The sequence below is a fragment of the Zootoca vivipara genome, chromosome 2 (assembly GCF_963506605.1).
Source record: "Zootoca vivipara chromosome 2, rZooViv1.1, whole genome shotgun sequence".
In the NCBI taxonomy this organism is placed as follows: Eukaryota; Metazoa; Chordata; class Lepidosauria; order Squamata; family Lacertidae; genus Zootoca; species Zootoca vivipara.
This window is the reverse complement of record NC_083277.1, coordinates 1,465,360-1,488,505: the sequence shown is the minus strand read 5'-3', so window position 1 is coordinate 1,488,505 and position 23,146 is coordinate 1,465,360. Positions and strand designations below refer to the sequence as shown.

General features: G+C 53.4%; 1 protein-coding gene across 3 annotated transcripts; it reads right to left on the bottom strand.

Moving 5' to 3' along the window:
- Window positions 1-6,649: 6,649 nt before the first annotated feature.
- RXRB (retinoid X receptor beta) lies at window positions 6,650-23,092 on the bottom strand. 3 transcript variants are annotated; one of them, XM_035107733.2, is made up of 10 exons: window positions 22,894-23,092; window positions 18,208-18,440; window positions 16,337-16,490; window positions 14,671-14,850; window positions 11,956-12,188; window positions 11,109-11,238; window positions 9,626-9,758; window positions 9,449-9,540; window positions 9,197-9,302; window positions 6,650-8,330 (listed from the first exon to the last, which is right to left on the bottom strand). In XM_035107733.2, the coding sequence occupies exons 2-10, from the start codon at window positions 18,337-18,339 to the stop codon at window positions 8,183-8,185; spliced, it is 1,308 nt and encodes a 435-aa protein (XP_034963624.1). In that variant the 5' UTR covers window positions 18,340-18,440; window positions 22,894-23,092; the 3' UTR covers window positions 6,650-8,182. The 3 variants fall into 3 exon arrangements, with proteins under 3 accessions (XP_034963624.1, XP_034963622.1, XP_034963623.1); XM_035107731.2 differs by lacking the exon at window positions 22,894-23,092 and adding an exon at window positions 22,636-22,876; XM_035107732.2 differs by lacking the exon at window positions 22,894-23,092 and adding an exon at window positions 22,636-22,875 and having other exon boundaries at window positions 12,019-12,188.
- Between the last annotated feature and the right edge of the window lie 54 nt (window positions 23,093-23,146).

Sequence of the window (23,146 nt, the reverse complement as noted above, 5' to 3'; positions counted from 1 at the left end):
AATTGGTAGGGACTTCCTTTTTGTTTCCAAGGGAGGTTCACTGTATAAAAACACAAAAATACATACAGTCATAACAAACACAGTGCCACCCCCTGCACACACAGTTTAAAAGGCTGCAGGTTGCTTAATTAGGCCTGGGATAAGAGGCCCTCTCCTCCTCCATGATTAGTCTATTCCTCTCTTAAAAGCCATCCCTGTTGGTTCCATCTCTGCCTCCTGTGGCAGTGAGTTCCACAGTTTAACTGTGCCGCGCAGAATCATAGGATTTGTACTTGAAAGGGACCACACGGCCCATCTAGTCCCACGACTGTAAGCCACCCAGAGTGACTGGGGAAACCCAGCCAGGTGGGAAGGGTATAAAGAATGACATTATTGTCATTATTTATTTCATCTGTCCTAAATCTTCCAACATTCAGCTTCGCTAAAGGCCCACAATAATTTTATAGACTTCCATCATGTCGCCTCTTACTTATCTAAACTTCTCTAAACTTAGAGGAGTCCCAAATGTTTCCACCTGTCTTCACAGGGGAGGCACTAGATCCCCTGGATCCCTTTGGTGCCCCTTTGCTGAACCTGTTTCCCACCTTACAATGCTATCCTTTTTGAGCCAAGGCAACCAGGACTGGACACAAATGTGCCATTGATTTGTGATACTGTCAGGTTTATTTCCTCGCCCTTTCCTGACAATCCCTTGCGTGGACTTTGCTGGGGCAACCTCTTTGCCGAGGTCTCACTCTGGTCTGTCACGTCCCATTCGGATCCTGAGCATGAAGGGAAGACTTTTTTGCTTCCGACGCGCATCTCTGCGCACTTGTAGACAGTGACTCGCCTTTGCCATTTCGCGGCCCCTTCGCTCCTTCCCTCCTGGCCAGCCAGCCTGCTATTTCCACTCTGGCCTGGCCCTAATTGCAGCCCTTGAGAGCTGCCTGGATCCGGCCAAGCGACATCTATCTATATCTATTATATGGGCCCACCTATTTTCTCTCCCTGGGTAGCTCTGAGCTGGAGATGCAGAGGGAAGGAGGGGCACCCGATCACTGTTCAAAGCAGCCCAAGGCCTGGTTGTGGGGCCAGCCAGCATGGGGTGGGGCTGTGGTGGAGAGGGGCAGAGGGAAGGCACCCCACCCACCCCACAGGCACCCAGAGGGAGGGAACTGCTCAAAGAAAACAGGGCTCCCTTCTGCCCAGTGCTAAAGTCAGCTGGAGTTCCTTTGGTGAGGAGAAGGTGTCTTCAATTCTGTGACTTCTGTTCACACAGAATTGCAGTGCCCTTTTTAAATGTGGTTTTTTTTTGGGGGGGGTGTTGTTGTTTTTATTTTGATTATGGATATTGTGGTTTTTATATTTTGATTTTATTCTGCAAACCACCCTGCGACCTGCGGGTATAGGGTGGTATATAAATTCAATAAATGAATAAAAATAAATAAGAGTTGGAAGGGATCCCAAGGGTCATCTAGTCCAACCCCCCGAAAGGCAGGAATTGAACCCACAACCTTGGCATTAGCAGCACCACGATCTCGCCAACTGTGCTCCCTCGAGCCCACATTCCCAGCATTTAGAGAAGTTTTTAATGTCTGATGCTGTATTGTTTTTAATATTCGGTTGGAAGCCGCCCAGAGTGGCTGGGGAAACCCAGCCAGATGGGCGGGGTATAAATAATAAATTATTATTATAATGATGTGAGAAGCAGTGTGGCACAATGGTTAGAGTGCTTGATAAGGACTCGGGAGAGCAGGGTTCGAATTCCCACTCCACCCTGACGATCTATGTAGTCCAGCCTCCTGTTCTTACCGTGGCTAACCAGATGGCCCCCAAGGGAAACCTTCGAGGAGGATTCACACCCAAGAACCCCCGTTTCCTCCTGCGATTTCCAGCAGCCGGGATTCAGAAGAATTGAGCGTCCAGGAGGCAGAGCTGAGCTATCCTAGCCAATAGCCACTTCCTCCTCCTCCTCCTCTGCCACCTAGAGAGGCAGTGTGGTGCATTGGTTAGAGTACCTGACCAGGACGTGGGAGAGGCCAGGGGTTCCAGTTTGCAATTGGACACGAGGAACTTGGACACGAGATGGGACGTGACCAACCTCTCAGGGTCGTTGTGGGGATTGAAGGAGGACGGTGGGATGTGAATGCAACAAGCGCAGTAGTATGTCCATGGGAAGGAAGGAAGCACACAGAAACTGCGGAACTCCCCGCCACAGGAAGCAGCGAGGGCCACGAAGAGGAGCCTTCGGCGCATCTGCAAGAGCCAAGACACTTCGGTATCCCTGCCCCCCTCCCATTTTATGTCTCTGGGGTGGAGTCCCCAGGATGGGGAGGCCAGGAATGTCCTCTCGGGAGGCGGCCAAGCGCCCGGGCTATTCCTGGCAGCGGGCGGGGTGGGAGCGAGAGGCCGCACAGCCGCCCGGAGCCAAGTGGGACTCAGCGGATCGCCTGAAAAAGAGCATTTTTGTGTGTGTACGGGAGAGGGGGCTCAGCCTTCCCAAGGAGCTGCCGACACTCCCCGCAGACGGGATTGGGGTCTGTCATCTACATTTTTAAAAGAGCAAAAATCTGTCCAAGCCAGCCGTCCGTCCTCCGTCCCCCCAAAGTGTCGACGCGCTCTGCACATGTTCAGAGGCAGATTGCGCGCGTGCGTATATATACTGTATATCAGGGCTGGAAACTCGAGCCTGAATGGGACCCGGGAGCAAGCCAGCGGTCTCCTGAATGCATGGACAGGCTCTGCATATGCTCAGAGGGCAGAGGCGCTAAGCCCGATTGCGCGCGCGCGCGTATATATTCTTATCCATCCTACACCGGACCCAAAAGCCAGCCAGCGGCCCAGCAAATGCGTTGACACGCTCTGCACATGTTCAGGGGTGCGCGTGTATATTTTGGATGGAAGCTCCCATGTCAGAAGGGGCGCAAGGCTTTTGCTGCGCAGAAAGGGAGGAGGCCCCGAACGTCATGTGGGAATGGTGAGTGGGGGAGATAAGGATATTGGGGGGGCTTCCCTATCTTGCCCCCCCTCAACAGCTGCTGCTGCGTGGTTGCACTTTGAACGGTGTTCCTGCGTGCGTTTCCTTGGGTGTCTCCCCTTGGAAAGAAATATATGCCTATATTTCTTCCTGGGTGGGGGGATTTCAAAGGAAGGTGGGGGGGTCACTCTGCACCCGCCGGCGCCCCCTCCCTCTTGCCAGGGTCTGCGTGGCCTGCCGGGCCCGCCAGGTGAGAGGGGGCAGGACAAGGCCCCCATTGATGGGGGGGAACAAGCCCCGCTTTGTGCCGCCTCCTGGCGGGCGGCGGTTTGCAGGCCGGCCTGTGAAAACAGCAGCTCGGGGAGGGACTGAGCGCCATTCATGAGCCAGGATGGAGCCCGGGATGTGTGTGTGGCAGCACCAAGGAGGCGGGGGGGGGGGCTGGGGGTCAGCCCAGGCCACGATTCCAAGCTTCGGGGAGGGAGAGAAATTGCGCCAAGGGAAGCCACCAAAAGACCATTTTGCATTTTTTTTTTTAAGGTGGGGGTCCTGCGGATTTAGGCTTGATTCTTCCTGTTGAGGTCTGTTTTGGCGAGGCGGGAGGAGTTGTATCCATCCTTGGGAGGTTTAAAATATGTCAAGAATTTCGAGGGGAGGGAGAAAGGCTGTTCTGCAAAAAAAGAAAAAGCAATTTTCCCTTCCAACTAGGAGACATAATTGTGGGGTTTGGGGGGGGCAAGGAGGTGCATGTCCCATGGGAATGGGAACCCTTCATCCTGCATGGGAGGGGTTGGAGCCCCCCCCCGTCTCTTAAATCTGCGGGAGATAGACTGCGGTGAATTCGGCACTAAAATGCTCCTGCGCTCTGCGTGCGCTCAGAGGAAGCAATCCGGGTGCTCCGCGCAGACGAGCCAAACTTTCTTTCGAACCTGTTGCGTCCCAGTCAAAGGTTGTGGGTAGGTGTGGGGCACGCAGGAAGAATGAATAAAAAGCAACCAAATAAAGGACAGGAGGGGAGAGAAGCAAGCCCCCCCCCCCAGTGGACGCCAAGAGGAGGAAGAAACTCCAGAATGTGTTTAGGAGCCAGGAATGGGGCAGGACTTGAAGGCGATCTGGTGACACGGAAGCGTCACCTGGAATACCCTCCTTTGCAGGGTGGGGAGAGGAAATGAGGGTGGCAGGTGGGAGACCAGATAACGCCTCCCCCCACCAAAATACACCTCCTACACAGCTCAGTTGATGGGGCACGGCTGCCCTCCAGTGGCGGAGGGCGAGACTGCACTGAGAAAGCCAGACTATGCTGGACTCACGTTGACGGGAAGGAGATCAGGCCAAAGGGGCCGAGCAGATGTCCTCACGTGAAGCCCCCAAGCAGGATTCAGGCACAAGAGGCTTCAAACCGAATTTGCCTAATCTCTTTCGAAGCAGTTCCTGTCGGTGGCAGTTCCTGTCCTGTGGGAGGGAGTTCCACAGTTCCATGCACTGCATAGAATCCTAGAATCCTAGAGTTGGAAGAGACCACAAGGGCCATCCAGTCCAACCCCCTGCCAAGCCTCTGCTTAGAGACCTCCAAAGAAGGAGACTCCACCACACTCCTGGGCAGCAAATTCCACTGCCGAACAGCTCTTACTGTCAGGAAGTTCTAATGTTTAGGTGGAATCTTCTTTCTTGTAGCTTGAATCCATTGCTCCCTGTCCGCTTCTCTGGAGCAGCAGAAAACAACCTTTCTCCCTCCTCTATATGGCATCCTTTCATATATTTGAACATGGCTATTATATCACCCCTTAACCTTCTCTTCTCCAGGCTAAACATACCCAGCTCCCTAAGCCGTTCCTCATAAGGCAGGCATCCTCAAACTGCGGCCCTCCAGATGTTTTGGCCTACAACTCCCATGTTCCCTAGCTAACAGGACCAGTGGTCGGGGAAGATGGGAATTGTAGTCCAAAACATCTGGAGGGCCGAAGTTTGGGGAAGCCTGTCATAAGGCATCGTTTCCAGGCCTTTGACCATTTGGGTTGCCCTCCTCTGGACACGTTCCAGCTTGTCTGCATCCTTCTTGAACTGTGGTGCCCAGAACTGGACACAGTACTCCAGGTGAGGTCTGACCAGAGCAGAATACAGTGGTACTATTACTTCCTTTGATCTAGATGCTATACTCCAGGCATGTCAAACATGCGGCCCTCCAGATGTTTTGGCCTACAACTCCCATGATCCCTAGCTAGCAGGACCAGTGGTTGGGGAAGATAGGAATTGTAGTCCAAAACATCTGGAGGGCTGCATGTTTGACATGCCTGCATGCAGCCCAGAATTGCATTGGCTTTTTTAGCTGCTGCATCACACTGCTGACTCATGTCAAGTTTGTGGTCTACCAAGACTCCTAGATCCTTTTCACATGTACTGCTCTCAAGCCAGGTGTCACCCATCCTGTATTTGTGCCTTTCATTGCGCACGAAGGGCTTTATTTCATCTGAATCTTCCAACATTCAGGATACTTGGAAGTCCCCAGTGCTGCAATCTTCCTTCCAAGGGGAGCCACTCCTTCGCCCGAGGGCAGCCCTTTCCTGAACCTTTCCCAGCTCTACAACACCCACAGATTTATAGAACAGCATTATATTGGCCGATTTAGAATAATTAGAGTTGGGACCATGAGGGCAACTTAGTCCAACCGCCTGCAATTTTTTCTTTTTGCCCCACAACCCTGGGATTAAGAGTCTCGTGCTCTGCAGTCCTAATAATCTCTAGCACTGGGGCTGCCCTCCTATACTGCCACTCTGCGTTAGAAAGATGTCTGCAAAAGGGACGTGAAGGTTGGCAACCCTGCTGGGTGGGAATCCCTTGCAGACCACCAGGGTCAGGTAGTACATCCGTAGGAGTGACCAGAGGAGGAATGGCCGCTGGGAGGCGCAGGGTTGATGGTGAATATTAATTGAATTTGTTTACCGCCGTATGCCCATAGATCTCAGGGCGGTTCGCAACCTAAAATTACGAGAAGGAATGTCCCGGTTGCATCTTCACAACCGGGTGCGTTAATCTGCCCCAGCTGCAACAAAACATGTCTCTCCCATCTCAGTCTCTACAGCAGCAGGGACTGCAACCTCCCAACCGTTTGACTTCACCCATGAAGAACTTCACTCCATTGACAGGTGCCAATCAACTATGACCATGTCAACTCTTGCCTTTTTGCTAAACTAGAAATTCTGCCTCCTTTCTTCATAAGGGGGTGTCTCTACCCCCTCGATCGTTTTGGTTGCCCTTGTCCCACCCTACAATATCCTCCTTGAAGCAAGGCAACCAGAACCGGCACAGGATTCCAAATGAGGTCCCCCATAGATTTGGGGAATGGCGTTATTAGATGGGCAGATTTATTTCCAAGCCTTTTCCTTATGATCCCTTTACTGAGGCCTCACTCCTGATCTGCCACCTCAGGTTCGGACCCCACACTCAGCCCCCCCCCAATGTTTCAGGGAAGCCCGTGATGCAGAGGGACAGGCCCCCACTCCTAAACTCCCTGCCTCTTTCATGCATGTTCGCAGACCCTCTGTACGCGCTCAGAGACTCTGCTGCTCGTTGGCATGCGATCCCAAGAAAGGGGCCCAGGGAGTAAGGGTCTGGGGAGCAGTTTTGTGGCTCCTACGCCAGAGTCGGGGGGGGGGGAGAGAAGAGACTGATAAATTAGTGGAGCCCACACACGCACACATGGAGAGGGGGGAGGGGGAGCCCCCCTCCGGAAAGAGCAGCTTTTATTAAAATCAACATGTTCCAGAAGCAGAGATTCAAGTTGGGTGTGTGTGTTTAATAACAGAAATAAAATAAATGGGGTGGGGAAGCAGCGAATGAATATGGGCATGCTGAGGGAGGGGGCAGGAGGGCAAATAGAGAGCAGAGCCATGCATGTGGGTCACCGCCAGCCCCCCCCCCTGACCAGGACACCCCAAGGAGAATGGAGGAGGAGTAAAGACCCAAAGGGATATTAGGGGGGGAGCACTTGATTCCTCCCCACCGACCTTGAGGTCAGATGACTGGGGGGGGGGGACATCAAGAGCATCAACCCAGCTCTCCCCCCCCCCAATAATAATAATTTTATTATTTATATACCGTCCATCTGAGCAGGTTGCCCATGACATTCTTGGGGGAGGGAGGAAGCGAAATGGGAACCTCCTCAGCTTTGTGGGTTTTTTTGGGGGGGGGCAGTTTCCTGGCAAGAAACACATGCAGGGGGGGGGGAAGCTCTCTATTGTCCCACCCTCCCTCCCCAAACTCCACACCTCCTTGCATAGATGAGGAACAGGGCCACGTCCAAAGTGCTAAACCAGAAATTTTTGGGGGGTGGGAAGAAAGAGAGGAGAGGGAAAGGGGTTTGCTTAGCCCTCTACCTGGGGGGTGGGGGTGGGAAGAATCTAGGAAACCGTATTTTCTGATAACCATTATTGAGGTATAAACTCGACCCCTTCCCCCTACAAGCTTAGCATTCCCCAAATACCTTAGAAACCATTTTTTCTTTTTTTAAAAAAGTGCCCCTACTTTAAGGTGACGGGGCTGTCGGTGGGAGGTTACCGTGCCCCTCCCCACATTCTCTAAAATAAGTCTGTCGCGTGAATCCTCTTTGGGGGTTGGGAGCTGCACCCCAAAAGCCCCCCGCCCGGCCCCTCGCAAGCACAGAACCCAGCTGTTTGTATCCGTGGGGCAGAGGGAAGAGGGAAGAGGGGAGACCTCCCCCCCCAGCCTGCAAAGCTCAAAGGTGGGCAGTGGGGGTGCACAGGAGACCCACACAGCAAAGAGAGGGCTCCCCCCCCGAAACACAGTACCATGCCTTTAAAACCTGATTTCCTGACCGCATCCCTTCCCCCCATCGAGGAAGGGGCAAGGATGTGCTCCCCCAAACATAAATTGCCCCCCACAGCCCTGGAGTGTGTCAGGGAGATCTGGCCAGAAAGCAACCCCTCCCATGTCCTGAACCCCTAAAAATCCATCCGTTGAGGAAGCCCAACACCACCTCACTTTGGGGGCTCTTCTGGAGGTGGTGGTGGGGGGTGCGTGGGGCGGGCATGTTGGGGGGGGGGAAGAGAGGCATCTGATGGGATGGCCGGTGTCGTGGCGAAGAGAGAGGCGAGTGAGGGGCACCAAGTCCAGCCCCTGCCGCGATCCCCACAAAAGCGGAGCCCGCTCTGCACCCCCTTTCTTTCCGTCAGCAGGAGTGACTTGGGGGGAGGAGGAGGAAGAGGGCGGTCAGGACATCTGGTGGGGGGCTTCCAGCATCTCCATCAGGAAGGTGTCGATGGGGGTGTCCCCAATCAGCTTGAAGAAGAAGAGGTGTTCCAGGCACTTCAGCCCGATGGAACGCAGCGCAGGAAGACGCAGGAGCAGCTTGGCAAACCTGGAACAGCGGGGAGAGGCGTCAAAGTCCCCGGCTGGCAACGGCGGAACTCCCTGCCACAGGACGCAAGGGGAGCCCCGGCGGCAGCTGCCCTGCCCTCCGCAAAGGCCAGTTTTTGTGGAGTGAGAATATCCCGGGGGGTGGGGTGGGAGAAGTTATGGAATTGGGATTTAAAATTTACAGCATGTTACATGCTGAAAGAAAACTATGTGAAAATGATGCGCCGCTGGTATTTAACTCCCAGTCAATTAGCAAAAATGCATAATCAAATGTATGTTGGAAATGTAAGGAAAAAGAAGGCAACGTTTATCACATGTGGTGGACATGCAGGGTAGTAAAATAATTTTGGGAAATGATATATAATGAATTTGGGAAATTTATATATATATATAAATTTATATAATGAATTTGGGAAATGATATATAATGAATGAATATAACTTTTTCAAAAAAACCCAAAGCTTTTCTTTTAGGAATCCTAGGTGCCGAAATGACAAGGGAGCATAAAAGATTATTGATGTATGTGACCACGGCTGCATGGATGTCATTGGCCCAGAGATGGAAAGAAGATAAAAGTCCCTACCAGAGAAGAATGGAAAGTGAAGTTGATGGATTATGCCAAATTGGCAAAAATGGCCGGAAGACTCAGAAATCAGGAAGGCCAAAATTTCAAATAAGGAATGGGGGGGAATTTATAATTTATCTCAAAAAACCATTATAAACAAAACTGTTAGCAGGACTGGAATAACACATGAGGCATAATGGTGAAGTTTGGACATAATGGAGATGTAAAATATTTGGATTATGCAGGAGGAAATTACTTTTCCCAGCGCAGCCCCCTACCCCCAAATCCCTGCCTGCCCGTACCTGCCCTGTTGCTCAGGATACTTCTGTTTGCAGTAGGACTCGAGGGAGGCGTAGACCTTCTCTCGCAACAGCTCCACCTCTCCGGGGTTGGAGAGACCCTTTGCATCTGCCGGAGAGGGAGAAGGAGGCGCTCAGGAAAGGAGGGTCTCAAGACCCTTGCAACCCTGCCGCCAGGACGAGGGGAAGGAAGGGGGCCACGCACACACCCTCCTGCTGCCCCAGGCCCCCCCAGGCCCCTCCTCTGCCGCTCACCTGGATTGAAGAGGATGATGGCCCGCAGGCAGCCCAGCTCTGTCTTGTCCATGCGCATGTCTCGCATCTTGGACACCAGCTCTGTCAGGACCCTGGCGGGACGGAGGGGAGGGCGGGGAGTCAGCAGCAGGAGAGAAAAGCCCCGTCTACCCGCCCCAACCGAGGGCAGCCACCCACCTGTCAAAGATGGCCCCCACGCCGGCGCTGTGGGCGCTGTTGCGGTGCACGTGGAGGCCGGTGGCCAGCAGGATGCCGTCTTTCACGGAAATTGAGCGGTGGGAGAAGGAGGCAATGAGCAGCTCGTTCCAGCCTGGAGAGAGAAAGGAATGGGGTGTTAGGAGGGCGGGGGGGGGGAGATTCGCCTAATTCAGGGGTGTCCAACTGATTGACTGCGATCGACAGGTCGATCCCTGGGTGACCATGGTTGATCGCGGGATCCTTATCGTTTGTGTTGTTTAGAATCATGTCTTGGTCTTTCCGTGGGCGTTCCTTTGTTGTCTTCTGGAGCGCTGTGTTCGCCTGTTAGCGGCTGTGTTGCTTCTGAGCGATTTATTCCAATTCTTCACACTTACTGTTAAAAATACCTCAACAACTTTGGGACCCCCCCAAAAAAAGTCAATAACTTTGGGAAGTCCCTCCTAAGAATAGGTCAACAACTTTGACCTGCTCTCCTAAAAAAACGCTTGACAACTCTGAACTCCCCCCCCCCAAATGGGGAGATCACTGCCTTTTTTTCTGGGAGTAGATCTCAGTCTCTTGGGAGTTGGACATCCCTGGCCTAATTCAAAGCAATCCAGGATGGCGGCCACCCCTGCCTCCAGTGGAAGGGAGTTCCATGAGGCCATAAGTTAAGACTTACACAACAGAAAATACTATTTAGAATCTATTGGACTCCCCATCTAATGTAGCTCTTTGCTTGAGACTTAATATGGACAATGGTTGTTGGAAATAGATGCTTTTACTGTGCCCCGCACTTAGTGAGTTTGGGGAGCAAGTGCTGGAATATATAAACAAGATGGGAAAAGGTTTTCAATATTCTTTCAAACTACTATATACCTTGCTTGTTGAACTTAATCTGCTCCGGATCTCCGAGGCACACTCGGAAAACGGAAGCATTCACTTCTGGGTTGCTGGCCAAAAAGTTCGACTTCCAAAGCGTTTGACAACCGAGGTTCCACTGTATACCCATTGTATGGAAATTGACAATGTGGGACAGCAAAAAGGGATTCTCCATGCCCTAATGCAGCGTTTATCAACCAGGGGCCATAGGGACCCCTGCCCCCCCAGAGGATATTCCACAGGGGCCACAAGTGAAATTATGTAATTAATATACCATAATAATAATAGAAGTTAAAAATAAAACATGTTCCATTTACAAACAGAATAGCTCCCTTTCTACCGGTAGGATTGGGGGGGGGGGGCAACAGGAAGGAAACGTAGTCGGAAAAAGGTTGAGAAACACTGCCCTAATTGTGGCAAGAGAGAGACTGAAAGGGATGAAGGGGAAGAATAAGAATGCAATTCCCCTCCACCGATGGTCTGGCAACATACGAACAGGCAGCTTACGGAGGGAGACTTTATTTGGATAAAATACAGTGATATTTGGAATGGGCGCCTACAGAAGACACTGGGCTAGGAGGGTCCCCCGCCACTCACTCACCCGCCCGAAGCAGGATGACCTGGTCATCGAGGGGCAGCTCCGAGAAGTGGGGGATGCGCTTGGCCCACTCCACCAGGGTGAAAAGCTGCTTGTCGGCCGCCTGGCAGATGTTGGTGACGGGGTCGTTGGGCTGCAGGAGCAGAGAGAGGGAGGAGGGAGGAGGCCGGGCCGGTGGGTGGGCAGGTTTCCGTCAGGAGAAAGACAGCTTCCAGAAACGCCACCCCCCCCCAAAAAGACACCCCTGCTTGCTGCTCCCCTGCTGTGCAAGAGACCAGGAATCCCGACCCACCCCTGCTCTGCCCCTCCTACCCCCATCCCCGACCCAGCTGGGCGCCACTCAATACCCTTCCCGGAATGGGATGCCGCTCCCCCCCAGTCCAACATCCAATTGCTGTGATTATTAGATTTAAATACGGCCCTTCATCACAAGAGCTCAGGGCAGTCCTGTTCTCGGAGGCCAGCCGGAAGCCTGAAAGCAGCATTCGAACCCAAGACCAACATTCTCCTGCAGCTTCCAGCAGATGGGTTCCGGGTGCATTTTCTGCCTCTGGGGTTAGAGGGCAGCAACAGCCCCCTCCGTGTATCTGCCCAATCCTCTTTCCTAGCTGTCCAAAGTCTGCAGCAGGCAACCCACTCCTCCTGCGGCAAGGAGTTCCCCAGCTTAACTACGCACGGCCAAACTATTCCCGGCAAACCAGCTCCCCTCCACTGCCCTGGGGCATCACAGGCAATCCCAGCCCTTGCCGCCCCCCCCCCCTGCCCACAACCAACAGAGCAGAGGCAGTGAGCCCCCCACCTGTCCCAGCCCCCCTCCCCTCATTTCCCTCTCCCCCCGCCGGGTATTTACCTCGTTGACGTCAAACGTCTGGGGCGAGCGTTCTGATCCCGCAGCACCACCACCCCAACTCACCGAGCTGCCCCCCGTGGCGCCGGCTCCGTCCACCCCCTGGTCGGACTTCTGCTCCACGGCCAACTCCGCCTCCAGAATCTTCTCCACCGGCATGTCCTCGTTGGCCCCGCCCCCAGCCAGATCCCCCTCCCCGTCCTTGTCTTTCCCGCGCTGGCGCTCCTCCTGCACCGCTGTGGGGGACCGCGGGCGCCACGACCCCGGGAGAGCGGGGGGAGGGGGGAGAGAAAGAGAGAGAGAGAGAGAGAGGTGGGGGTGAGGAACGAGATGAGGGCAGGTCCCACTCCCCCCCCCCAGAAAGCAGAGAGAGAAGGGGGAGGCAGGGAGAGGGAAAAGTCGAGGATCCTCAAGGAATCACCCCAAGCACAAACTCCATCCCCCCTCTCTCTCTGCCTCAAACACGTAGGCTGAGAGAGAGGGGGGATTCTGGGTAGGTGGGGCGGGGCCACCACCGAACAGGCCCCGCAGGAGCTCCACGGTGGGGCGAGGCAACGCGACCCCCGCCACTGCTCCCCCCGAACCCAAAGGGAGCACGGGCGGGGATCCCTGCCGAGGGGGAAGGGGAGGAGGACGAACACAGAGATCAACCGCTGCCGCCACTGCTCCCTCCGGAGGTGGGCTGTTGGAACTACTACCCCTGGGCTGCCTGGACCGCTCCCCCCACAGTCCCCCCTCCCCAAACCCAGTACCCTGCAGGGGTTTGGCTCCACGGCTCCTGTCAACCTCTGGGTTGCGCCGGCCAGAGTTCGAGTCCAACCAAATCTGGATGCCGCTGATTTGAGGGACGGAAGGCTCTCTCCCCCGCTACCTCAGAAGAAGGGACCTGCGCTATTCCGCTCTGCCCTAGGAGCCCAGCGCTGCCTCAGAAGGTGGGCTGCAGCTCCCTGGGGGCTCCCACACCTGCCTTCCAAAGTCCTTCTCCTTAACCTTCTGCAGTCAAAGCAGTGCGAGACAGGAGTAGGAGCAGCAAAAGAAAGGAGGGTGGGTCACCGCTTCACTGCATAAGCCCTCACTCAAGGAAGCTACCCTCTTGCTCAGAGTCGTCAGCAAGGGCTACGATCTGGCAGGGGCCCCCAGGGGTCATCCAGCCCAACCCTCTGCAATGCCAGAATCACAGCTAAAACAACACGGCAGAAGGGAGTGTGTGGCGCTGAGCCACCCCAGGAATGGGCAGGGCACTTTGGGTCAGTCCCGTGTCCAGTTCTGGGCACCCCAGTTAAAGAAGTGAGGGTGGGGGGTGCTCATCCATTCTGCAGAGGACCAAAATGACCTTAACCGATTGGAGAACTGGGCCCAAGATAACAGAATGCATTTCAACGGGAACAAAGGTCAGGGTCTGCACTTAGGCAGGAAGAACCATAGAGGATGGGGGGGGGACACCTGGCTTACTAGCAGGACATGTGAGAAGGATCTAGGGGTTTTGGTGGACCACAAGCTGAACATGAGTCCACAGGGTGATGCAGCAGCAGCAGCAGCAAAAAAAAAAAAAGCTAAGCTATTCTAGGCTGCAGCAAGAGAAGTGTAGCATCCAGATCAGGCACCCCCAACCCGGCCCTCCAGATGTTTTAGGACTACAACTCCCATCATCCCTAGCTAACAGGACCAGTGGTCAGGGATGATGAGAATTGTAGTCCCAAAACAGCTGGAGGGCCGGGTTTGGGGATGCCTGATCCAGATTAAAGGAAATGATAGTCCCACTCTATTCTGCCTTACTTAGGCCACACTTGGAATACTGTGTCCAATTCTGGGCACCATACAGTGGTACCTCGGGTTAAGAACTTCATTCGTTCTGGAGGTCCGTTCTTAACCTGAAACTGTTCTTAACCTGAAGCACCACTTTAGCTAATGGGGCCTCCTGCTGCTGCCGCACCGCTGGAGCACAATTTCTGTTCTCATCCTGAAGCAAAGTTCTTAACCCGAGGTACTATTTATGGATTAGCGGAGTTTGTAACCTGAAGCGTTTGTAACTCGAGGGACCACTGTAATTCAAAAAGGGTATTGACAAGCTGGAATGTGGGCAGAGGAGGGTGACCAGGAGGATCAAGGGCCTGAAAACTAAGACTTATGAGGAACGGGTGAAGGAGCTAGGGATGTTTAGCCTGGAGAATAAGGGAATGAGAGGAGATGGGAGAGCCATCTTCAACTATCTTAAGGCAGGCACCTCCAAACTACAATTCCCATCACCCCTGACCACTGGTTCTGTTAGCTAGGGATCATGGGAGTTGTAGGCCAAAACATCTGGAGGGCCGCAGTTTGGGGGTGCCTGCCTTAAGGGCTGCCACACGGAGGAGGGCGTGTGCTTGTTTCCCCCTGCTCTGGAGGGAAGGAATTAAACCCACGGCTACAAGGAGATTCCGACTAAAGGCCAGGAAGAAGATCTTCTGAGAGAAGGAGCTGCTATACTGCAGAACGGCCTCCCACGGGGTTTCTAAGCAGAGGTTGAGTGGCCACCTTTCAAGTTGTGATTCTGGCAAGGCAGGGGGTTGGGCTGGATGACCCCTGGAGGTCCCTTTCCCCCTACTCCACAAATCTACGAGGAAGCTGACTCCCTCCCTGCGGCCCTGCATCTCTCTCCCCCCCCGCCCTCCTGTCTTTGGGAGGCCCCTCCCCCTGCTGCAGCCCCTCCCCCGCCTCCCCCTCCCTCCCTCCCGCTACCTTCGCGCTTCATGCCGGTGGCCAGGCATTTCTGGTAGCGGCAGTACTGGCAGCGGTTGCGCTGGCGCTTGTCCACGATGCAGTCCTTGTTGTCGCGGCAGGTGTAGCTCAGGTCCTTCCGGATGGTCCGCTTGAAGAAACCTTTGCAGCCCTCGCAGCTGTAGACCCCGTAGTGCTTCCCTGGAGGGAGGGCGCCGGACGGACGGGGTGAGCAGGGGCAGCAAGGGGGCCGGGGGGGCATGGAGCAGGAGGAGGAGGAAGGGGCAGCTCCTCACCCACCCACCTACCCTCCCCACCCCCAGGGCACCTCCAACGCCCAAGGCAGAACCCAGGCTCAGCCTGTATTCAAGGGGGAGGCACCTAGGCCCTCGCCCTAAAACCCAGGAATTTCCTTGGCCTCACAGTCTCCCCCCCACCCCGTTCCCCAAAGCATCACCCCCCCTCCCCGGCAGCCCTTGGCAACCCCTTCCTTCTTCCTTAAATGCGCCACGAATCCAAGACTAGATTGCCCACCCCACCCCCCAAAAAACCCCCAGCTTTGCCCAATTTGGAGACTGGGAATCCCATGCAAGGGCCAAAATATGCCCAACCCTCCTTGTCTTCCTCTGGCAGGACCTCACCCCAGTCCAGTCTCTGTGCAGACCCCAGAGTGACAAACTATCTCCCTCCCGGATCATGAAGACACAGAGAGACCTGCCCCTTCCTTGCCACCCCAACCGCTAAGGAGTCTTTGCATTATTATTATTATATTGCTAGCCCACAAAGCAGCTATGATGATAATATAACAATACAGTGGTACCTCTACTTATGAATAACTCTACTTACGAATAGTTACAGGTAGGTAGCCGTGTTGGTCTGAGTCGAAGCAAAATAAAAAATTCCTTCAGTAGCACCTTAAAGACCAACTAAGTTTTTATTTTGGTATGAGCTTTCGTGTGCATGCACACTTCCTCAGATACATGCACATGAAAGCTCATACCAAAATAAAAACTTAGTTGGTCTCTAAGGTGCTACTGAAGGATTTTTTTTATATTGCTTCTACTTACGAATGTTTCTACTTACGAACGGAGCTCCGTCCGCCATCTTGGATGCGGTTTAGATAGGATTTTTTCTACTTACGAATTTTTAGATAGGGTTGCTTCGACTTACGAATTTTTTCTCCCAATGCAGTGGTGCCTCGCTAGACGAATTTAATTCATTCCACGGGTCAATTCGTATAATGAAAAATTTGTCTAGCGAATCCCATAGGAATGCATTGAATTTTTATTTATTTATTTGCCCATAGGAACGCATTAATTAAATTTCAATGCATTCCTATGGGAAACTGTGATTCGCTAGACGAATTTTTCGTAAAACAAATTCATCTTGCAAGGCAACCTCCGCTCGAAAAATCTCTTCGTTAAGTGAAAAATTCGTCTTACAGGGCATTCGTCTAGCGAGGCACCACTGTATTATTATTAGAAGGCAGGGGCTGCCTCTGCTCCCTCTCTCGACTCCCCACTTCCCCTGCCCCCTCCAAACAAGCTTGAGACCTCCCCCGCTACCCAGCTGCCTCGAGCCCTGCCCCCACCCACACCAGAACTGACCGCCCTGCCCCAAGCGCCCGCCCCCCCCCCAGAGACACCGACTCCGCCGACTGGGGCTCCCGCGAGGTCCGCACGCACACCTGACGACCGGTCGCCGCAGATGGCGCAGAGCCGCTTCCCGGGCATCATGGCTCCGTGGGGGTGGCCAGCCACCACCCGCATGCCCAGCGGGGGCTTCACATCGTCCGAGCTGCTGACTGAGTGGAGTCCCGACAGGTTCACTGTGGAGTTGATCTGCAGAATAATAACAATAATAATTTATTATTGGTCTTCTAAAAGTCTGGTAGTTGTTTTTCTCTTTGACATCTGGTAGGAGGATGTTCCACAGGGTGGGCGCCACCACCGAGAAGGCTCTCTGCCTGGTTCCCTGCAACTTGGCTTCTCGCAACGAGGGAACCGCCAGAAGGCCCTCGGCAGTGGACCTCAGTGTCCGGGCAGAACGATGGGGGTGGAGACGCTCCTTCAGGTAGGGCTCAGTCACGCAGCCTGGTCTGCACAGAGCGCCTCTGCCTGACCATTCACTCAAGGAGTGGTGATGGGGATGTAAAGTGCTTAACATGCACTTTACCTGCCGAATCGCCTCCCCCCAATGCACCTTGGTTCTTAAGTCTACTATATATTTAAAAAAAGCACCTTAGCATCTTAGTCTACTGTTATGCCAGTTTTTTGAAAGTCTGAAAATATTGCTGTCAACTTCTCTTAGTGATAATTTTGTTGTTATGTCTTTCCTGTAAGTTGCTTTGAGGGTCGCTTGGTTTCTTTCTTACAATCAAGCAGTGTATATGAAGGAGAGGAAATGAAATAATTTTTCATCTTATTACTAACATAATTCAATTCCTTGGATGCATTCTCTGCCATGGCAACCCAAAGCAACTTACAACCCCACAGTACATTAAAACATAATACCAATACAAAAACAAAAGCCAAAGGCCTGTTTGGAAAGGAATGTCCATTCCCCCCCCCCGAAGGAGCCTGAAAACGTGTAACGAAAAGTGCCAGGTGAGCCTCCTTGGGAAGAGTGTTCTGCAAATGGGAAGCCACCACTGAAAAGGCTCCGTTCTCACACTACCACCCTCCTACCTATCCATCTGTCTGCATTTAATTCTATTAACATTGGTTTTTTAACAACGCTTTTCCTTTTTCCTAGGTTGTTAGCTGTTCCTACTTTATCTGTAAGCTGCCTTGATTCCAGTCAGGGGAAAAGGCAGGGTTTAAATAAATATTCTAATAACAACAGCAAAGCTTTGTAGATCAAAAACAGCACTTTGACTTGGGCCTGGGAACTAAGCGGTCACCAAGTCTATTTACTTGTTCTTCTGTTTATTTATTTCCCATTAGAATTTGTATGCTGCGCTCCATCTGTAGCTCTCAGGGCAGCCCACAACAATTGCAATATAAAACACACACAAAACATAATAAAAACAGGTAGGTAGCCGTGTTGCTCTGCCGTAGTCGAAGCAAAATTTAAAAATTCCTTCCAGTAGCACTTTTGTGTATGCACACGAAAGCTCATACCAATGACAAACTTAGTTGGTCTCTAAGGTGCTACTGGAAGGAATAATAAAAACAAACTGCTTTAAAAGGGCAACGGATGTCAATCAGCCAAAGGCCTGGTGAAAAAAGGAACTTTTTTGCCTGGCGCCTGAAGTTGTCTAATGAAGGCGTCAGCTGAACCTCCCTGGGTGGGGAGAGCATCCCGCAAATGAGGAGCCACTGCAGAAAAGGCCCATTCTTGTGTTGCTGCCACCTGGACCTCTCATGGAAGAGACACACGGAGAAAGACCTCAGAGTTGGGTCCCGGGGGGTTCATAAAGCCTGATCAACCTACGCAGGCGGACCTGCTCTCACACCCAACTACTTCTGCTCCATCGTGGTGCAGAAGGCACAGATCTTGGCTCCCGGCCCATTTGCTCCCCTTCACCCAGCTGCCGTGGGAGGGGAGGAGTCTTACCTGGGGGCTGCTGACAGGTCCGTAGCCGATGGAGGGTGTTGCTGGGAGTCCCGGGGACCCCATGGAGGAGCTGATGACGGGGAAGGGAGACCCCAGGCCGCTGATGGAGGTGGTCATGGCAGAGCCGATCATGGAAGGGTGAAGGGGAGCCGAGGGCTCTGGCAGAGGGGACGCTCCGGTGCCTCGCAGCGGTGGGGAAGAACTGAGGGAAGAGCTATCCGGACTCCGGCAGCCTGGAAGGAGGGGGGAGAGAGAGGGGAGGAAGCATTAAAGGTGACTCTCACCCCTCTGTGCTTGTGAAGACACACACCGGAGAGAGACCCAAGTCTGAAATGAACTGCCGCAGCCTCCACCCCTTTTGGCGTTTCCCCAGAACTGCTCACTCCGGATATTTTGCAACTCCGCAAGAGGCGCCACGAGACTCAAGGGCTTCCTGGCCCGCCCGCCTCTGGTGGGGAAGGAACCCAGGAGACCGGTGCCCAGCCGCCTTCCCTCCCTCCCATGCGCAGTCAGAATTGCACATGGGGTGGAGAAAGCGGGGAGAGGAAGGGCTCCTCTGCCTCTCTTGTAACACTGGAGCTCAGAGAGAGCCAAGGAAGCCAAACGCTGGGAAGTTTAGAACAGATAAGAGAAAGTCCTTCGCGCAGCACACTGCGGAAATCCCTCTCGCGGGGGGGGGGGGCAGGGACAGCCTCCAACTAGGATGCATTTCAGAGAGGATTGGAGGAATTTGGGGAGGAGATGGAGGTGACCCATGGCTACTAGCCATGATGGAGACTATGCTCTGCCCTCCACAGTCAGAGGCAGAAATGGTTCTGGATGCCAGCTGCTCGAAGTCACAGGAAGGAAAAGTTGCTCTTGTCTTGAGTTTCCCTTGGGGGCATCACGTTGGCCCCTGTGAGGAAAGGCTGCTGGCCAGGATGGGTCCCTTTGGCCTCATCCAGCAGGGCTCTTATGATTCTTTTTATGGAACCTCCAGTCCCAAAGGCAGCCTATCTTGATTCCTAGTTTCTCAATGCCCCCCTTGGCCTGATCCTGCAGTAGGCTCCTCTTACATTCTTACGTTCTACTCTCTTCACAAACAGCTTCCCAACCATCGAGCGAGAGGTGAGCAAATCCTGCGGGGATAAAAGCCCCCACATTGGGCACAAGACTCCCTGCATTGCAGCAGGTTGGACTAAATGACCCCCCGGGGTCCCTTTCCACTCCACAATTCTATTGTTGTATGCTTCTTCACGTGGCGTGCTCTGAGTAACCGCAGAAGCTCGGTGAGAGAGGAGAGGGAGCTGGTGGATTGAGCAACTGCCACTTCCTCCTTCCTCCAAAACAAGCTGCGACTTCGGGATCGTCCCCACACAACCTCTGCACCCCCACACAGCTTCCTCCCCACGGCAGGGCCGGCCTACCCTGGGCTCTGCCCCCTTCTTGTTCCTGCCGGAAGCACACACAAACCCCAGCCCTTCTGCCAGGAGCCCCCTGCCCAGCAGAAAGCCTCCAAGCGTCCTCCGGTGGTGAGTTCCAGGGCGCCCAGGATCTCCTGCCCCTCACAGGGATCGGGACAAAGTTATTCAGAGCAAGGTGTGTGTTCCTCTTTTGAAAGCCCTCCATGCTTTGGGGAGCATGGGCATGAGGAAATGTGGCTGGGCTGGGCTGCTTTGTGGCAGCCCAGGTCCTGAGACGGGGAAATGGGGTCTGGCTGGGCAGAGCAGCCCTTGGGACCATCTCTTGAGGCCCCTCAGACCAGAAGGACATCAGCAGAGACTGGCTGCTAGCCCAGGCCAAAGGTGGGCCATCTATCTTGCCCAGCCTCCTGCTCTCACAGTGGTTGATCAGATGCCCCAATGGGGAACCAGCAAGCAAGATCCGAGCACAAGAGCACCTCTCCCCTCCTGAGGTTTCCAGAAACCAGTACTGTACTGGATCACAGTGTTCAAAACTCAAAATATGGCTGCCACAATGGAATGTCCAAGCATAGTTCTAGTGGCTTTAGCCCAAACGTAGCAGAGTTTTCCTGCACAGCACAGAAGCTAGCTGAGGTGGAAATGACTAGTTGGCTAGACGCAGAATAACTATTTACAGGATTTATTAAAAGAAAATAAAACCAGCAGAGTTTCTGCATACAAAGCAAAGCAAAATAAATCCTCTCTGTCTCTCTCTCTTTCCAACCATACACAGGAACTCCTACTCCTAACACCCAACAAAAAACAACTGTGCTAGCATTCCTAGATAACAGAGTTCAGTGCTGGCCGTTAACCAATCAGAGAGTAGTTTCCAGGTCAGGCAGACCTTGGCTTTCTGCCAAGAGTGAATTGACACTGCCTTGAGTTAATTGTGTGAAGCAAGAATCTGTAAGTTTCCCATGAGAACCAATTAACAGAAACCGAACAGGTTTGTTGTTTTTATTATTCATTTCATTTCTTTACCGCTTTACATTCTAAAGAACAAATCTGAAAGCGGCTTGCAGCATGTTCACACATCAAACAAAACTAATTCAAGGATAAAAACTAATTCAATCTTCTGAATATTTCAGATCCTTCTCTAAGTGATATTTGGCTTTCTTCGTATTTATTTATTTACCTACTTAATTTACATAGCTGCCCCACAACAGAAGGACTCTAGGAAGCCAGCGGGGGGTAACGGTGAGAGTGTCAGACGAGCGGGGTGAACTTGGGCCAGTCACAGCCTCTTCTCCTACCTTGCAGGATCATTGTAGGGAATAACTGTACTCCGTGGACTAAAGGGTGGGATATAAATGTGGTAACTACACCACACTGTCTTCCAAGAATACTTTAAAATATAAACTGATATGTCTCCTGAGAAATCTCTATGTGGGACAAGAAGCTACAGTTAGAACTGGATATGGAACAACTGATTGGTTCAAAATTGGGAAAGGAGTACGACAAGGTTGTATATTGTCTCCCTGCTTATTTAACTTATATGCAGAATTCATCATGCGAAAGGCTGGACTAGATGAATCCCAAGCCGGAATTAAGATCGCCGGAAGAAATATCAACAACCTCAGATATGCAGATGACACAACCTTGATGGCAGAAAGCGAGGAGGAATTAAAGAACCTTTTAATGAGGGTGAAAGAGGAGAGCGCAAAATATGGTCTGAAGCTCAACATCAAAAAAACCAAGATCATGGCCACCGGTCCCATCACCTCCTGGCAAATAGAAGGGGAAGAAATGGAGGCAGTGAGAGATTTTACTTTCTTGGGCTCCTTGATCACTGCAGATGGTGACAGCAGTCCCGAAATTAAAAGACGCCTGCTTCTTGGGAGAAAAGCAATGACAAACCTAGACAGCATCTTAAAAAGCAGAGACATCACCTTGCCGACAAAGGTCCGTATAGTTAAAGCTATGGTTTTCCCAGTAGTGATGTATGGAAGTGAGAGCTGGACCATAAAGAAGGCTGATCGCCGAAGAATTGATGCTTTTGAATTATGGTGCTGGAGGAGACTCTTGAGAGTCCCATGGACTGCTAGAAGATCAAACCTATCCATTCTTAAGGAAATCAGCCCTGAGTGCTCCCTGGAAGGACAGATCGTGAAGCTGAGGCTCCAATACTTTGGCCACCTCATGAGAAGAGAAGAATCCTTGGAAAAGACCCTGATGTTGGGAAAGATTGAGGGCACTAGGAGAAGGGGACGACAGAGGACAAGATGGTTGGACAGTGTTCTCGAAGCTACGAACATGAGTTTGACCAAACTGCGGGAGGCAGTGCAAGACAGGAGTGCCTGGCGTGCTATGGTCCATGGGGTCACGAAGAGTCGGACACGACTAAACGACTAAACAACAACAACAAAGAAATGAAATGAATGAATACATTTCGGGGAGGGGGCACCTAGACAATTCCTCGTGTGGCAGCCCTAAGCTTAAAGGTCCCTCCCAACACTTCAATTCTAGGATTCTTCTTTTTAAGCAAGGGAAGCGAGGAGGAGGAAAGCTGCACCACTTGGGCCTCTGCCTGCTGCTGCTGGTGGTTCTCTTGCTTGCAACCCTGGTGCAAACGGTGGAGGAGGAGGAGGAGCAGCAGCAGCAGCAGCAGCAGCAGCAGGAGGACTTCCCAAGTCATTGCTATTATTATCGTTATTAATTAAATGTTGCGCTTCATCCGGAGATCACAGGGAACGCAAAATGCACAATAATGTAGGGGAAGCAGAAGCAAAGCCAACCCCTCCGCACACTCGAACCCAGCGCCCCAAATCACAGCAGCATCCCTGGGAGAGCGTCCCTCCCTACACAACAACAACAACATCACCAGGCAGCTGCACCCCCATCCCGAATCTCCTTTTGGGGTGCGAAGTGGGGGTGGGGGGGTAAGGAATGGAAGTCGGATTAGCCCCCCTTCTGTTTTTTGGGGGGCTAATCGCGTGTTCGTGGGTGGGGTAGGAGGCGTCGTGGGGCGGGGCGGGCCCCCCTTTACCTGCTCCGGCCCGTCCCGGGTCTGCCATGGCTGCTCAGCGGGCGGATCCCGAGGGAGGCCGCGACCCCGACCCCGCCGCCAGGGGCTGCCGGGCCTCGTCCCGACGACGCCGACGACGCGGCCTCCCTCCCTCCCTCCCTCGGCCTACCCACAATGCCCCTCGCGCGCAGGCCCAGGCGCCCCCCGCCGCCCCTGCCTCGGCCTCCGCTGGGCCTCTCCGCCGGGCGCTGCCCTCCCCGCAGCCTCCTCCTCACCCACCATGCACCGCGGGGCCGCCGCCGCCTCTTCCTCCTCGGCGAAGGGGCCTCGGGGACAGGGCCAGACTCCCAGCAGCCACCGCGCGAGGCCAGGAGAGCAGGCCGCCGATTGGACGAGGGCGCGGGGGTTACCCGACAGGCACCGCGTGAGGGGGGGCTGCTCTCCGCGCTCCGCCCGCCCGACAGGCGCCGGGCCAGCCTCCCAGAATGCACCGGGGCCTCCCGGATGCAAGGCATTTCCCGGCAGGCGCCGC

Excerpts from the sequence above, each read along its gene's own strand:
- RXRB (XM_035107731.2), bottom strand. The coding sequence starts at position 22,663 with ATGGCAGACCCGGGACGGGCCGGAGCAG. Across the intron at positions 16,491-18,207 it reads GACCTGTCAGCAGCCCCCAG|ATCAACTCCACAGTGAACCT; the intron begins GTAAGACTCCTC and ends ATTATTCTGCAG. Across the intron at positions 9,759-11,108 it reads GGTCATCCTGCTTCGGGCGG|GCTGGAACGAGCTGCTCATT; the intron begins GTGAGTGAGTGG and ends TTCTCTCTCCAG.